Source organism: Culex quinquefasciatus, chromosome 2, assembly GCF_015732765.1.
Source record: "Culex quinquefasciatus strain JHB chromosome 2, VPISU_Cqui_1.0_pri_paternal, whole genome shotgun sequence".
Classification (NCBI taxonomy): domain Eukaryota; kingdom Metazoa; phylum Arthropoda; class Insecta; order Diptera; family Culicidae; genus Culex; species Culex quinquefasciatus.
In genome coordinates this window covers 144,122,129-144,139,234 of record NC_051862.1, presented here as the reverse complement: position 1 = coordinate 144,139,234, position 17,106 = coordinate 144,122,129, and the positions used below count along the sequence as shown (strand labels likewise).

Below are 17,106 nucleotides of genomic sequence, written 5' to 3'. Positions count from 1 at the left end.
TTCAATGATTCCTTACTATTTGAGAAAGTTTTGGCAGTAAATATTATAGTATAAAAAATCATGCAAACATAAAAAATATAGTGTTTTGAAACCGGAATTATGGCAGCTATCCATTTCAATTATAATTACGTGACAATTTTCACTAAAGTACGTACTTTTCATGTATTTTCCATATTTTTTCTCTAAAACCTCAAAAAAATTGGGTAGCAAATGATCGGGTTTTTTTTGTACATTTCGAATGTAACACCATTTATTCATTGAAAATACTCATAGTTTTCACAAAACTACGTATTTTGAAAAAATACTCAACATTTCAGTTTTTCACAACATGGGTATCAAATAATCGGGATTTTTCAAACGTTTCAAATGTAATATCATTTTTTTGGAAATTACTCAAAATGTTCACAAAACTACATTATCAAAAAAAAGTACTAAAATTTTCCGTTTTTCACGATATGGTTATCAAATGATCGGAATATTTTCAAACATTTCGAATGTAATAACCACATGTTTTGAAAATACTAAAAAAATCACAAAACTAAAAATTAAAAAAACTAAACTAAAAATTTCAGTTTTTCACAATATAAAAATAATAACTGAAAATTTGAGCATTTTGTCGAAAAAACGTAGTTTTGTGAAAATTTTCAAAATACAGGAAAATACGTTTTTTTGTGAAAATTTTCATGTCATTTTAATTGCAATGGATAGCTGCCATCATCCCGATTACAAACCACTGTAATTTTTTGATGTTTGCATGATTTTTCATACGATTATAGCCAATGTCTCCCATACAGCCAAACTCCCATAAGCTCTGTGCTTCAGTTAAGCACTGGAACGTGCTTAACCGAGGCAGCTGAACGAACCAAAACTGGGACATGACTGTAACTGTATTACCGTCATCTGGGGTGAATTGGGACAGCTAATTTAACATTGTTTTTCCTAATACAGTCGACTCTCTGGTTGTCAATATCCAAGAGACCTTCGAGGAAGAGAATCATCAGTTTACAGAACGATGCAAAATGAAGACTCGATTGAAAATATTGTTTTCTTGATACCCAGCTATGGGAGAGAACCATGGCAACGTCCAGCAAACAAAAACAAACTAATGTCAAACACCCTTCAAAGCTTCGTTTCGCAAAGAAAAATGTCTATGCAAGCCATGAGAAAGTGAAATTATTGACAACCGGAAGAGATTTTTAAAGCAAAAAGAATCCAAGGGACCGTCGAGGAAGAGATCCTTCAAGCAAGAGAAAATATCGAGGAATGAAAAGAATTGAAGTATGCAGATTGAAGGGATCGAAGGGATTCATCGAAATATGGAGCAATATTGATATCGAGAAGATCGACAGCCAGAGAGTCGATATCTTTGCTTGGTTAGAACGCACACAGAAAAACAAAATTAGTTCATCGATTACTCTATTTGAAGCTTTTAAGTACTCTGAAAACTGCTGTTTCCATGTAAACTGTAGTTCCGATTCGCCCCAGTTGACGGTATTTTTTAACTCTTTTTGTTCTTCACACAGTATATGTCACCTGTTTAGTGTTTCTCTACATTTTTTTTATTGATTGTTTAGTTTTTTGTGTGCTTTTATTTTAATTTATTTTGCTGTATATTTTGGAAATTTACAGCTTTCAATATTATACTCTTGTCAATTTGTTTTATAGTTAACCAGTTGCAATGAATAAATTTAAACTAGAATAGCGGGTATAATATAAATAACTCTACAACTTTCAAAAAATAAAACATAATGAAAAAGCAGAAACGTTCTAAAAGCTAAACTTCAAAAGAAAGGGTCATAAAAGCAAGTCAAACGCATCGTTCTCTGAAAATCACAGTATCATATAATATCATTTAATATCATGATAACAATACAATAAAATAACAGGCCATAATATCAAAATTGATTCGTAAATTCTTAGAAACAAGCATAAATGAAAAAAATAAAATGCAAGTTTCATTGAAATAAGAGCATTTAAAATAGCATCGAATCGCACTGTTTGTTTGTCCCGATTTGTTCAACTGCCTTTATATTAAAATCAGCTCAAATGTAATGAAAAGGGAAAGAACATCGTTGCAAAGCAAGTCTTCAGAGAAAATTTAACGATTCTGATAAAATATTGATTTTGCTTGTATTCCATGATTTTTCAAATAAGAAATTTAAAAATATTGCGTATTATGATGAATCAAATAAATTTAAATAATTTGTTCAACCAAAAACATCAGAGATGAAAAAACTAAAACAGGTCAAAAGTTGCCTTAGATATACAAGGTGTCAAGACACGTGATACCAACTAAACAATTTTATTTTGGAACTCATACATTCTTCTTAATGAATGAAGTGAAAAGGCGAGAAGAGGTGAGGTATTCTTCACTCAAAATTCGAAGGAACTTATGATGTTAGTTTTTATCATCAAATTCGATTTCTGTGACGTAATTTCATAAATATTTGAGCAGTTGATTGCCTATAGAATTTCTTATTTTTTTAAATATGGTCCTAAAACAAATGTGAATATTGAGTGTATCCCGCTTACTTGATGGACGCTTACTTGATGGACAGGACATAGACATAAAGTGTAAAAGGGATTTATCAATCAAAACCTAATAAAAAACATTTTTTTGTGATATGATTATCCAAAGTAATTTTTTCAGAGGCCTCCCGATAATCGAGTCTTGACTATAAACACCTACAAGAACTAAAGTTGAACCAGAGAAATAAACACAATTGAACTTATAAAATTTTTAGTGAACATTACCTTCAAAACTCTTCCACTACAGCTATAATGTTTGAAACGTGATCAGATCTTGACACAAATTTTATCATATTGTGTTGTGAAACAATTTTGCTATGCAGCCGAGATAACTGCATTAATTGAAAAAGAATCCGGTACAACCATGTTTCCTGCTACAATGCAATTTGTCACGTTGAATATTTGCTTTTTAAATCAACTTGCATAACTTGAACGTTCTCGTACAACCTTGATTCACATACCAATAAATAGTATCAAGATCACGAACTTCGACGAGATGCTCCATGGTTTATAATTGATAGAGCCATATTCAAGACTAGGCATCTTTGTCTTGAATATTTATAAACATATTAATATTGATTTATTTTAGTTCGGAACGCCGACAAAAAACTTGAACCCTGTAAAATTAAGAATGCAACAAATATTTGTGCTAATCAATTACTCTATGTGGTGTGATCATCGTTCAACTCAAGTAAATATCGGCCAAAGTCAGAGAGTGTCGTCTGGTGTGACGTGCCGTGCCATGTATCGTATAAAAATAAACAAATATACTACATTGCCGTCGTATACCATTCGTCGGTTCATCGTCATCGCCGCCGCTATCATGCAAAGGTCAATTTCTCCAATTAGTTTGTTTCATCTGACGCAACGCTCTCGTTCTCAACTGGTGATCAATTGAACGGTTGTTGTTTTCTGTGATGTGGGTTTTGTTGTTTTGGTTCCTGAACGCGAGTGTTATTTTTTTCAATTTTTTAAATTTATTTTTTTGATCAAAATTTAAGCACGGTTTGTTACAATACAACAATTAAATAATTTAATTATTAAAGGATTTTATGCAGCACGCACTCTTGTCGTCGTGTGCGCACCAACACACGAGGAGTTGAATAATTGAAAGCATACCAAACTTCGATGTGGGATGACAACTCCCCCTCTTCCACCTAACAATGAGATCATATTTTTGGGGGAGACCCATTCTTAACACGCACCCCATCTCTCTGTGTGCGTATGTGTGTTTGTGCGCGTAAATTTGGACCGGAAAAGCGTGGCGCGGCCACCCGGTTATTACCACACTACCACGTGTGCGGCGACGGAAAAGCTCCGGTCGCTGCGGAAAGCTTTCGGCGCGGCGCAAGCTGCGATCGACTCCGTGAGAGTGTGCGAGAGAAGAGCGCCCTGGAGTAAGGTTTTCGATGGTGTTTGTGTGTGTGTCTGTGTTGGGAGAGAGTGGGAGAGTGAGAGAGGACAGCTTTGTGGCCCCCGTCGAGGAGCTTTCGTTGGTGTTCTGCTGAACAGTTCGGCAGTTCGTGCGCGTCCATTGCGATAACAATACCTCGGTTATCCCTGTAAATAACTACTAACTAGTACGGTTTTTTAAGATAATAACACACAAATTTTTGGGTCCTGCTGCAGGAGAAAAAAAGAGGGCGGCGTGAGCTGTGTGTCTGTACGTGCGGGGGCATGTTGCAAAAGGGCGGCCGCGGCCAAGCGTTAGTCGTGTTCAGCTCCCAGGAGGGATAGAAGTTATACATATATTAGTGCACTGTTATTGGTGGGATTGGCCCGGAGTGTGGAGCCACGCGCGGGGTGGTCCCCTGTTTTAGGGTTCGTTTTTTGTCCCTGCACAAGGGATATGGCAGTGGATTTTTGAGCACACACAGAGTACCTTAGAGTTTATCGTTGACAAGTGACAAGTGGCAAGGAAAAAGGCTACCCCCGGGGACACCCGATCCCCAGCGTGTTGAACATTCCGGATTGTCCGGAGCAAACTCTTCGTGCGGGGAAGAGTAGTGTGTGGTGAAGTAGAAGAAAGAGGAAAAAGGCCTGCACGGATCTAGGAAAAAAAAGGGCCAGCCACTGAGCTCTCCCAGAGACACGGGGCCGAGCCGTAGACGCGCCAGCGAGAGCGAAAAAATGTCATCCAGACGTTATCCTTGATAGACGAAACCGCTCCTTTTTTAAAAAGGTGACTTTTTTAAAAAAGGACGCGAAACGGAGCCACCAGCCAGCACCATGCGGGAGTCCTGCTGTCGCAACACTATTATTACTACTATTACTACTACAACTACCAGGAGCCGGAGACGGCGGGGCAACACCATGGCCAGCGGCAGCAGTAGTGGCACCGCTATGGCCCGGATAGCGGCAGCTATCAGCGGCCACAGCAGTAGCGGCGGTGCCAGTGCTGCCAGTTCCTCCCTCCGACGACGCGCTGGCCACAGCCGCCGGATACTCCCGTTCGCACTGATGGGGCTCCTGATCGGCTCCTTTTGGCTGCCATCGAACCTAGTTAACGCCGTGGACTCGCTGGACGCTTCATACTATGACCAAAACTCTACCGGATCAACTCTACTATCGACAAATGGTAATTCCCTTCTCTTTAACAACCAAATATGCGCCCCTTTTCGCAGTAAAGAATTTTGGACCGCTTCCAAACTCGGATTCGCTCCCGGTTTCCCGTTTTTCTCTCCCGCTCACACGCGCCGTTTTGGGGGGCCCTCAGTGACCTGATTTATTCCGGCGGTCCCCCTTCGACAAAAAAAAATCTTGAGAGAGTGAGCGGAACTCCTAGAAATGAATCTAGTGCAGTGCTACAACTCAGAGTGTGTGACTGACTAAAAAAACACAATTACATAAAGTGCCAATAATTATATGCTTCCTTGTTATACTACTTCGGGGAAATCCGTCGTCGAACCAAAGAATCCGATTGCACCTTAAACAGCTCCTTTCAACCCTTACAAGGCATTAGTAGAAATTTCGTCAATTTTCCCCACGACTTGGTAGATTGCTAATCGATATTTTGACTGCTCGCAGGATGCTAGAGTCCCCGAATGAAGAAGGACATTCTAGCGCCCCTTTTCCTCCAAACTATGTTTTTGGGGACATCCAGCGTCCTGGAACTACTGCTTCAAACTCTCTCTCTCTAGTCATTTTCACGTGTAGTTGTGAGCGCTCCCCCATCATTCATCAAAACGTCAGATTAGCCGTGCTGGACGCCAACTACAGTCGGAATCCGTAAGCGCCCGTCCAAACGCCCCACCAAGCGCCCCTTTCATCATTTCAAGCACAAAAATCGAAAATCACTGTGTCTTTTCACAACAATACCGATTATATAACCTCCTAGAAAGGAACCGTCCGTGCCTCGAACCGACTTTTTTTTCGGCGAGAGCGAGAGTGTTGTGAGGTAGCAGGCAAAATCAAGGCCACGCAACCATCCAATCAACCCCCCCACCCGCACGCCCTTTCAAGTGGTTAGACCCTTGTGGTTCCCACGCAGAGCAGCGGTCGTTCGATGGGTTTGGTGACCCAGCGCGCGGTCAATGGACTCTTCTCTCGGCGGCCCATCAATCTCCCAAAGCGGCGGAGCGCTCGCAGGTGTGCCCAAAACATTCGACGAAGAAAATTAACATAACGAAAGTCTTGGAAATGGTTGCGGCGCGGCGGTAGGAAAATCAGTTTTCCTTGGCGGCCGGTCGGTGTGCCACACGGCGAATATTGATTATCACTAGAGGTTCCCCACCCCCACGTGCGCGACGCCCTTGGAAACGTACCGAACGCCGCAAACATCCACTTTGACGCCTACGCGCGTTCGTCCGCTGCTGCTGTAAGGGGTTTGTCCGTTTGGGTGAAAGAGCGGGTGACGAGCTGCCCGAAATGTCTATCACCTGGGCACCTCGGACAGTTTTGACATTGAACATTGAGTATCGTGTGTGGAAATTTGGGAACGTGTGAGGGAAATACATGAAAAATTAGATAAAAAGCTTGCGAAGGGAACTCATTGCTAAATCAAACGATGAGTGATTTTGGAGTATAAAGCTTGATCATTAACGATTTGAAAACGATGTGCAAACATGACGCTCACATGGCAGTACAACGTGTTATCAGATAGGCAAAAATAAATATAATTGATTACTATCTATTAATTGAATAATATTTTGGAAATGTTCAATACTCCCGATGAGTCATAAACAATATGTATTATATCCAAGGTAGCAATGGACCTATTTCATTATATCGTTTTTCACTGTAGCATTTTTTTTTCAACTAAGAAAGTGTAATGGTGTGATAAACACAAAGAAGAAAATTTTGCAAATTGTTGCATATCATCTACAACTTAGAGATATTTTTTAAAATCTGTTTCTGTTCTGTTAATTTCTTTTGATTTAATTATTCTGATCTTGGTCATAAACATAAATAGTCTGATCGACAAAATAAAAGAATGTTCTTTTTGTGAATTTTAAAAGGTTGCATCTTTTCACATACTGTCTAAATTTGTTGTTGGCTTTGACCACAATTTGATATTAATTTGATTTCTGCAGCCATAGCTATTCTACTAACTAATTTTGTTCGCACTTTGTAAGAAAAAATTTAAGACAGTAGGGTGACAAGGAAATTGTTTTTTTTTTCAAAATCTTCAGATATACCCTCGATTCTTTAGGCAATAATGAGTAACTGTGCCTATTTTGAGCCAAATCGGTTAAGGGTTAGGAGTCACTTTTGATTGTTGAAGTAGTATGGGAAAAATCGCAAAAATGTATGAGGAAAAACATCGCATCAGAATTTGGCCGACATGTGGCGCAGGTCTCACCCAAAATTGTCAACTCGGATCTTCTTGCACCCTTCGAAAAAGTTGTAGGAAATAGAATTTCCTATAAGAATCTTACACATGGATAATTTTGAGCAAAACTTACGCCACTTGCTGCCGACATTTTGAAACTATTTTTTCCCCATACATTTATAAGAATTGTCCATTCAATTCAAACCATTCCATTCAAACATCGACGATCAACGAGCAATCCCTAAACCTTAAGGGACCATCCATAAACCACGTAGACACTTGTTTGAAATATTAGACCCACCCCTCCCCCTTGTGGGCGATTTACACACAAAAAAATATTTGTTGTGTGTGGAGCGGAGACAATCGCTGAACCCCCTCCCCCCAAGTGTCCTCGTGGTTTATGGATAGTCTCCAACCGAATTGGCTCAAAATTTTCGTAGTTACTTATTTTAGCATAAAGAATAGAACCAGCTTAAGATTTTCCAAAACTTTCATTTTTTCTAGTCACCCTAGTGATTACTGAAAAAAAATCACCCAAAAATATTGTAAAAAACCTATTTTGTCGTAAAATGCATGGTGTTTGTGTTCAATTAATGTACCGAGTTCCGAGAATTATATTACTTATGATCAACATAAACTTTGAAAAATGTTTGCAGCGGCCTTATGTTTTTTATCATTTTTTTTTTCAAAACATCATCGAATCCATGAAAAAAAATTATACATTAGCGTCTTAACCGATCTGTGGTCCAACATTTGGTAAAACGCTGAAAAAGTCTTTACTTAATTAAAAACATATGAATAACCATTTTAAAATACTTTCTCAATAGTTAATATTTCGTTTTACAGGTGTTTTCAATAAAAATTTAAGTTTCAGTCATGATAAGAAGTCTAATCAACAGATAATAATTTGAAATCTATTTTCCTAGGTTTATGATTTTCTATGCGGGAATTCACCAAAAATTCAAAATACTTATTATAGAAGTCCAAAAATGTTAGATAATGGGTCATTCCAGGTCAACTGAGTACACTTTTGGACACGACCTTCACCGATTTGGACCAAACTTGGAGGGAACGTTTATCTATCGATAGTTAACAAAAATCTCAAGTTTGGTGCTGATTAGACCATCGCTCTATTTTTGGCACCGCCCTTTTTTTTGGAGATTTTCTAAAAAACTTTTTTTTCTTTTAATCATAACTTTGCAACTATTTGAGCAAAAGACTTTCTACAGGTTGCATTTTATAGAAAATTGTCCAAGGAATTCGATAAAAATAAAATTTTAACCCTTAAATGCCCACTTATATTATATTTTAACGTTTTAAGTATAAAAATTCAGTTTTGACCAATTGATTATATTTTTATTTTGTTTATTTTATCGCCATCGTGTTTCCCGGACAATTTTACATAATGATCAATAAAGACTTCAAATTAAAATGAACTATTGGCGAGATACAGCGATTTTACTGAAAAAAGTTTGATTTTGCACTGCACTCTGTCCTATGAATTCAAATCCGAAATAAGTTTCTCACATATAAAAACCGAATTATGCGAGATTCATTCCTTTTTGTTGAAAAGTAGACCATGAACTTCCGTGTGCTGTCAAAATCAAACTTTTTTCAGTAAAATCGCTGTATCTCGTCAATAGTTCATTTTAGTTTGAAGTCTACATTGATTATTATGTAAAATTGTCCGGGGAACACGACGGTGATAAAATAAAACAAATAAAAATATAAGCAATTGGTCAAAACTGAATGTTTATACTTAAAACGATAAAATATAATATTAGTGGGCATTTAAGGGTTAAAATTTTATTTTTATCGAATTCCTTGGACAATTTCTATAAAATGCAACCTGTAGAAAGTCTTTTGCTCAAATAGTTGCAAAGTTATGATTAAAAGAAAAAAAAGTTTTTTAGAAAATCGCCAAAAAAGAGGGCGGGGCCAAAAATAGAGGGATGGTCCAATCAGCACCAAACTTGGGATTTCTATTAACTATCGATAGATAAACGTTCCCTCCAAGTTTGGTCCAAATCGGTGAAGGTCGAGTCCAAAAGTTTACTCAGTTGACCTGGAATGACCCATATGGTATCTAACATTTTTGGCCTTATATAATAAATATTTTGAATTTTTGGTGAATTTCCGCATAGAGAATCAATACTTAAATAACTTGGTTACTAATGACTGAGCTTGTGTAAAATGAATTTTACGTATAGTTTCATTCAAATGTTGAAACTAAGTCTTAATATTAAATTTTTTTAGAGCATCCAATTTCCCGGGGTTACAGAATTCCCGGGAAACGGAAAACTTTCAACAAATTTCCCGGAAAATTCCGGGAATTCCCGGGAAATTTTAAATTTATCAAAAAATGTTCTGATCCTGGTTAACAATGGTCAAAATAAGTGTTAGGTTTAATTATTGCTTTGGCTGGTTGTAAAAAAAACATACAACTTCAAGAAAATATATAAACTTTCTAAATATCTGTCTTTCAATTCGTTCAAAATATCAAAATATAATGATAAGTATATTGAATTGATAAGAAGTAGCTAGGTATATTTTTTTTTAAATCAAAGTGTTTGGAAAGTGAGTAAAATGAATCCTCGCTCCAAAGCGATAAAATAGCTTTTGAATACGTCTCTGTGACCAGTTTGAGAGAATATGGTAAAGAATAAAATTGATAACTTAGATTAAATGAAAAAAATCATACAGCAATTTTGTTTTTCATGGCAAAACATTGAAATGAAAAAATAATAATAAAGAAAATATGTTTTTCATGGCAAATAATTTATCCAGAACGAATCTAACTGGTTTAATCTCATGAATTAATCTATAAGCATTGAATTTACTGTAAAAATCTGCTATTCACTTAAAATACAATTTTTATGTAATCACAACTCAATGTTTTCAAATGTTTGGAGCGAGTATTTGAAATATGTTTGCATTTTTTTTGGGCACTTTGTATATAATACGAATTAGTTTTGCCTTCCTCACCTCAATGAGGAAAGGCTATAAAATCACTCGAAAAATGAACTTCTTTATTAGACCTCGTAGACCCACCTTCACGTATACCTATCGACTCAGAATCAAATTCTGAACAAATGTCTGTGCGTGTGTCTGGATGTGAGTCCGTGCACCGAAAAATATGCACACGATTATCTCCGGACTGGCTGAACCAATTTCAACCGTTTTGGTCTCATTCGATCCGTCTGGGGGTCCCACAAGACCCTAGTTAATATTTTGAAGTTTAGTAAAGTACTTCAAAAGTTATGCAAAAAAAAAAAAAACGATTTCGAATAAAGTCCGAAAGATTGTAAAAAGTGTGGTTTTTGTAAGAAAGCCCGTCATGCTATACATTTTTAAAAAGGTATTTAAATGACCTTTCCAACGAGCCCAAAACGTTGAAGATCTGAAAATTCTATCAAAAGTTAAAGGCACTTAAGTGTTATTTATGCACTTTTTGGAAGCCGGATCTCAAATATTTTGATGAAAACGTTGTCCGGATCCACCATGCGACCTGTCTTTGTATAAGTAATCAAAAGACTTTTCCAATGAGCCTAACACGTTGAAGATCTGACAACCCTATCAAAAGTTATAAGCACTTAAGTGTTATTTATACACTTTGTTAGGCCGGATCTCAGATATTTTGATAAAAATAAGTCTTATTTATACTCTTTTTTGAGGCTCTGTAGTGTATTAACTTTATGAATGCAAGGAAGGCACCACCCACCTAAAGGTGGGTTAAGCAACGTTTTTTTTTGACATAGGACTATGTCTCTACTTACTATATTGGGGGGCCAGTTCAGAAATTCGATCCAAATCGTCACTTTTAAGCGTTAAAAAAGGGGACATTTTGAACGCTTATATCTTTTTTCCCTGTGAATCAATCCAGGCGGTTGGACTACCAATCGAAAGAGGAAGACTTCAGCTATCGTTTGACTTCATAGGTAGTTTGACTAAACATAGTTAAAGCACTTAAAACATGCAATCAAAGTGAGTAATTTTTCAGTACAAATCGGACAGATAACCAATCAGAGCAAGCGTATGCATTCGAGGCCGCGCCCCTTTTGTGCCGTTCTCCGGCTGTGCCGCTATTTAAGCAGAAAATTTCGCAAAAGCAAGTCACATTGGAACGAGCACTCGACTGTGCACGTCGGGCCGGCGCGGAGCAGCAGCAGCAGCCAATAGAAGAAGAGGACCAGCAACCAGAAGGAAGAACCACCAGCAGCAGAAGGAGGAAATTTGAGCGAAGCGGACCGATGGAAGTCGCTATGATGCGGCGGTTCTCATGAAAAATGGCCAATTCGACAGTGGTGGAAAAAAACCTGGAGTGGCCGGTGCCCTCGAAGCAGGTTCCCCCGGAGCCCGGGGGAACATATATAGAACCATACACCCAGAACTGGGCATCGGCATACGAGAGGATAAAGAGCACGATTCGATAGAAAATGGTACTGTGTGCGGACTGAGAGGATAAATCCCGAAATTACCGAGAGTACTTTACTCATGGTTCATTTTCGAAAAAAGTTCATCTATCAAAAAAAAAAGTACCGGTACCGATACTCGATCCCAAGACCTTCGGCATATTGAACCGTGCCTTTGCCGTATGAGCCACCATGGTTCGGTGACTAAGTGGCGGTCGTTTGTCCATATAAGCCACTCATAGGATGAACTGTTCCAATGAACGAATGAACACGCGAGAGGACTATACTCTCGCAATATAGCACTTTCCTCACGTTTCTTTTCGTGAGGACTATTCCCTCGTTCTTTAACTTTGGGTGTACGAGTTGTGGCAATATGGGTATCAAAATTCATGGTTTTTGATACTGAACATAATAACGGTCATTTCGACAGTAGTGGCCACAACCTGGAGTGGCCGGTGCCCTCAAAGAAGGTTCCCCCGGGGCCTGGGGGGACATTTACAAAACCATACGAGTTGTGGCAATATGGGTTTCAAAATTCATGTTTTTTGATACTGAATGGCCATTTTGACAGTAGTGGCCACAATCTGGAGTGGCCGGTGCCCTCGAAGCAGGTTCCCCCGGAGCGCGGGGGAACATTTATAGAACCATACGAGTTGTGGCAATATGGGTATCAAAATTCATGGTTTTTGATACTGAACATAATAATGGTCATTTCGACAGAAGTGGCCACAACCTGAAGTGGCCGGTGCCCTCGAAACAGGTTCCCCCGGAGCCCGGGGGAACATTTATAGAACCATACGAGTTGTGGCAATATGGGTATCAAAATTCATGGTTTTTGATACTGAACATAATAATGGCCATTTCGACAGTGGTGGCCAAAACCTGGAGTGGCCGGTGCCCTCAAAGCAGGTTCCCCCGGGGCCCGGAGGGACATTTACTGAACCATACGAGTTGTTGCAATATGGGTATCAAAATTCATGGTTTTTGATACTGAACATGAAAATTGACATTTCGACCGTAGTGGCCACAACCTGGAGTTGCCGGTGCCCTCATGGTAGGTTCACCTTGGGAGAACATTTATGATAATTTTGCCGACAAATCTTTGAATCTTATTCCAAATTTCACTAGCAATCCAAAAACTCATTCAAATTGTTTGGGCCTATGTCTTTCGGTTATGTCTCTGACATACCATCTTGAACTTTTTTATTAAATCTTACGCCCTTGGTAGCTCTAGTGCTGTATAAATTTTCATTTTTTAACTATAATTTCTCAAACACTGTTAAACAAATTAACCTAATATTTTCTGTAAAAATCCTATAAGTGGCATTTAATGATGCCAATTCAATTTTAGTTCTATTTGGTCATGGTAAACAAAACGTATTTTTTTTTTATCTTGGGGGAAAGAGGTACCGTATTTTGAAATGATATAACACATTTTAATTGTTTATTTTCATTTCATAATATTGCAATTATTGTTGCCCAACAAATAAACAAGATCTATTCTTTGTTGTGAATGCTTCAGATATTAATATCATCGGAAAAAAATCTTAACATGAAATTTTTAGACGAACTGATAAGTTCAATGAGAACAGTAATATGGATTTCTCTGAGATGTTTTGAAACATGCACAAAGCAAAATGATCATCGTTCGGTCAAAATGTTCATTGTTTGTGCAAAACGAGCGATAATTGAGATTTTTCCCGGGACGGGAAATTGGACGCTCTAAAATTTTTATATTTAAAAAAAATCCGCACTCGACTTTGGTCACAGCCAAGGGAAATTAACTACAACAATATTTCTGTAGCAACATTTGAAAGGGGCGGTACGACAATGCTTTTACGGTCTTTCTTCCCATTTTTTTTTTTAACTTCATCATCCCGGTACGAGAATCGAACTCACGACCTCTGGGTTGGAAACCCAGCACGCCGCTAGTCGAAACTCATTCCTTACCGGTCAGTACTCCCAGTGAGCATATTTACTCCTTTAAGGGATTTGACTTTGCCGAGCCAGACAGGAATCGAACCCATCACCTTCCGCTTACAAGGCGAAACCCGTAACCTCACGGCCACGGAAGCTCGGTTGAAACACGTGTAAGGCCGTAAGAGCAATGTCGTATCGCCCCTTTTAATTGTTGCTCTAGATTTGCAACGGCATAATGTACCCTGACGAATCACACCAGATAATGAGGATTCATTTGGCAGCTCCGCGATTTTTTTTAAAAGAAATCTTCATATTTCAAAATCGTTGAATACTATATCAAACAGTTTATTAAACTTAATTTTCAGTTGAGAATCTAATTAAAAACCAACAAGAAAACTTTTTTCAAAAAAATACTGAAGATACTGATTATTTCAAATTCCACCAAACGTATTTGGAGTAGATTAATACAAAAATACATTCTAAATTCTATGTGAATTTTATCAATTTTTATATAAACTTATAATCGTGTTTGTGAGTCGAATTCCCGAGTTTTTTTCTGGCTTTCGCCCGATAAAATAAAATTCCGGTTTTCCCGTTTTTTACCGAGGAGATCATTTTTTTGTCATTTTAGCCTGTCTAATAGGTTGATTTTAGTTGTTCTTTTTTTATGCAACACAAATGCAAATTGGGCTCAAAAGATTGAATGTGTCAAATCTTGGGAAAACGGTATGAACTTGAACATAATCCTTCTCTAGGTGTACACCCAAAGAAAAAATTATCTCAAAATCTGCAACATTGGATTTGCTACAGAAAATGTCATATTTTAAAACATTTTTTGCAGCAAGCCCGTAGATCATTTTTGCCCGCGTGTAAAAATTTCAGCGATCTGCAGTTCTCACCAACACATATAAAGCTGGCCCGTCCCCGAGCAACACTCCAAAGAGAAGGATATGTTGGTGCTCTTTCACTCACTTTTCATCAAGCGTCCATGGCACGGTGGTAGCGTGTCGGATCAATAACCAAGAAGTTGGTGGTTCAATTCTCGTTCTGCTAAGCAGGGGCGCCGACTCTGGGGGGGCACGGTACTTTTTGCCCCCCATACATTGTGCCCCCCCAGAAATTTTGGAAGAAAAATATTCTTAAAATTATTCAAAAAAAATCACAGAAATAATTGAAAATAATATTTAAAACTGAATTGGAATTCGATAGAATTCTTGCAAGCGAATCTGTAAAATATTTCAAAAACATTTGTTGTTTTTTTAAATCGACAACGTTTCATCTATACTACTGCGCTCTCTTATGCTAACTAGGTAGGAAAACCAGCAAGCTTAGTATAAAAGAGCAAACTTACGCAAACTCTTGTCAAAACAATCATCAAGTTTTCAGACGCAACATTCTGCGATTTGCCATTGTAGATCAGGATAAAGCGAAAATGAACTGAAACACTTTTCAAAATGGTCATTTGATGACAGCTTTAAATTTAAAAAAATGCTGATAAATTCGATTTTTTTTGAATAATTTTAGGTAATTTTTTTCTTGATTTCTTTTTAAAAAAATGCAAATTTTTGGTCGTATCTAATTGTTATAATGCCTTTTTTGATTTTATTAAAAACCGTTTGTGTATCTTTTTGGTTATTCTGAAATTCTGAAACTCTGAAATTCTGAAATTCTGAAATTCTGAAATTCTGAAATTCTGAAATTCTGAAATTCTGAAATTCTGAAATTCTGAAATTCTGAAATTCTGAAATTCTGAAATTCTGAAATTCTGAAATTCTGAAATTCTGAAATTCTGAAATTCTGAAATTCTGAAATTCTGAAATTCTGAAATTCTGAAATTCTGAAATTCTGAAATTCTTAAATTCTTAAATTCTGAAATTCTTAAATTCTTAAATTCTTAAATTCTTAAATTCTTAAATTCTTAAATTCTGAAATTCTTAAATTCTTAAATTCTTAAATTCTTAAATTCTTAAATTCTTCAATTCTTAAATTCTTAAATTCTTAAATTCTTAAATTCTTAAATTCTTAAATTCTTAAATTCTTAAATTCTTAAATTCTTAAATTCTTAAATTCTTAAATTCTTAAATTCTTAAATTCTTAAATTCTTAAATTCTTAAATTCTTAAATTCTTAAATTCTTAAATTCTTAAATTCTTAAATTCTTAAATTCTTAAATTCTTAAATTCTTAAATTCTTAAATTCTTAAATTCTTAAATTCTTAAATTCTTAAATTCTTAAATTCTTAAATTCTTAAATTCTTAAATTCTTAAATTCTTAAATTCTTAAATTCTTAAATTCTTAAATTCTTAAATTCTTAAATTCTTAAATTCTTAAATTCTTAAATTCTTAAATTCTTAAATTCTTAAATTCTTAAATTCTTAAATTCTTAAATTCTTAATTTCCTAAATTCTTAAATTCTTAAATTCTTAAATTCTTAAATTCTTAAATTCTTAAATTCTTAAATTCTTAAATTCTTAAATTCTTAAATTCTTAAATTCTTAAATTCTTAAATTCTTAAATTCTTAAATTCTTAAATTCTTAAATTCTTAAATTCTTAAATTCTTAAATTCTTAAATTCTTAAATTCTTAAATTCTTAAATTCTTAAATTCTTAAATTCTTAAATTCTTAAATTCTTAAATTCTTAAATTCTTAAATTCTTAAATTCTTAAATTCTTAAATTCTTAAATTCTTAAATTCTTAAATTCTTAAATTCTTAAATTCTTAAATTCTTAAATTCTTAAATTCTTAAATTCTTAAATTCTTAAATTCTTAAATTCTTAAATTCTTAAATTCTTAAATTCTTAAATTCTTAAATTCTTAAATTCTTAAATTCTTAAATTCTTAAATTCTTAAATTCTTAAATTCTTAAATTCTTAAATTCTTAAATTCTTAAATTCTTAAATTCTTAAATTCTTAAATTCTTAAATTCTTAAATTCTTAAATTCTTAAATTCTTAAATTCTTAAATTCTTAAATTCTTAAATTCTTAAATTCTTAAATTCTTAAATTCTTAAATTCTTAAATTCTTAAATTCTTAAATTCTTAAATTCTTAAATTCTTAAATTCTTAAATTCTTAAATTCTTAAATTCTTAAATTCTTAAATTCTTAAATTCTTAAATTCTTAAATTCTTAAATTCTTAAATTCTTAAATTCTTAAATTCTTAAATTCTTAAATTCTTAAATTCTTAAATTCTTAAATTCTTAAATTCTTAAATTCTTAAATTCTTAAATTCTTAAATTCTTAAATTCTTAAATTCTTAAATTCTTAAATTCTTAAATTCTTAAATTCTTAAATTCTTAAATTCTTAAATTCTTAAATTCTTAAATTCTTAAATTCTTAAATTCTTAAATTCTTAAATTCTTAAATTCTTAAATTCTTAAATTCTTAAATTCTTAAATTCTTAAATTCTTAAATTCTTAAATTCCTAAATTCTTAAATTCTTAAATTCTTAAATTCTTAAATTCTTAAATTCTGAA

At 35.2% G+C, this 17,106-nt stretch overlaps 1 protein-coding gene across 5 annotated transcripts in view; it reads left to right on the top strand.

Moving 5' to 3' along the window:
- The first annotated feature begins 4,031 nt into the window (after positions 1-4,031).
- Positions 4,032-17,106, top strand: part of LOC6044546 (sodium/potassium/calcium exchanger Nckx30C) — a 238,898-nt gene continuing 225,823 nt past the window's right edge. For 3 of the 5 annotated variants that reach the window (XM_038253213.1, XM_038253212.1, XM_038253211.1), the window contains exon 1: positions 4,032-5,107. In XM_038253213.1, the coding sequence (XP_038109141.1) occupies positions 4,759-5,107 (349 nt within the window). In that variant the 5' untranslated portion in view covers positions 4,032-4,758. The remainder of the gene's footprint in view (positions 5,108-17,106) is intronic. The other 2 variants (XM_038253215.1, XM_038253214.1) reach the window with 1 other exon arrangement.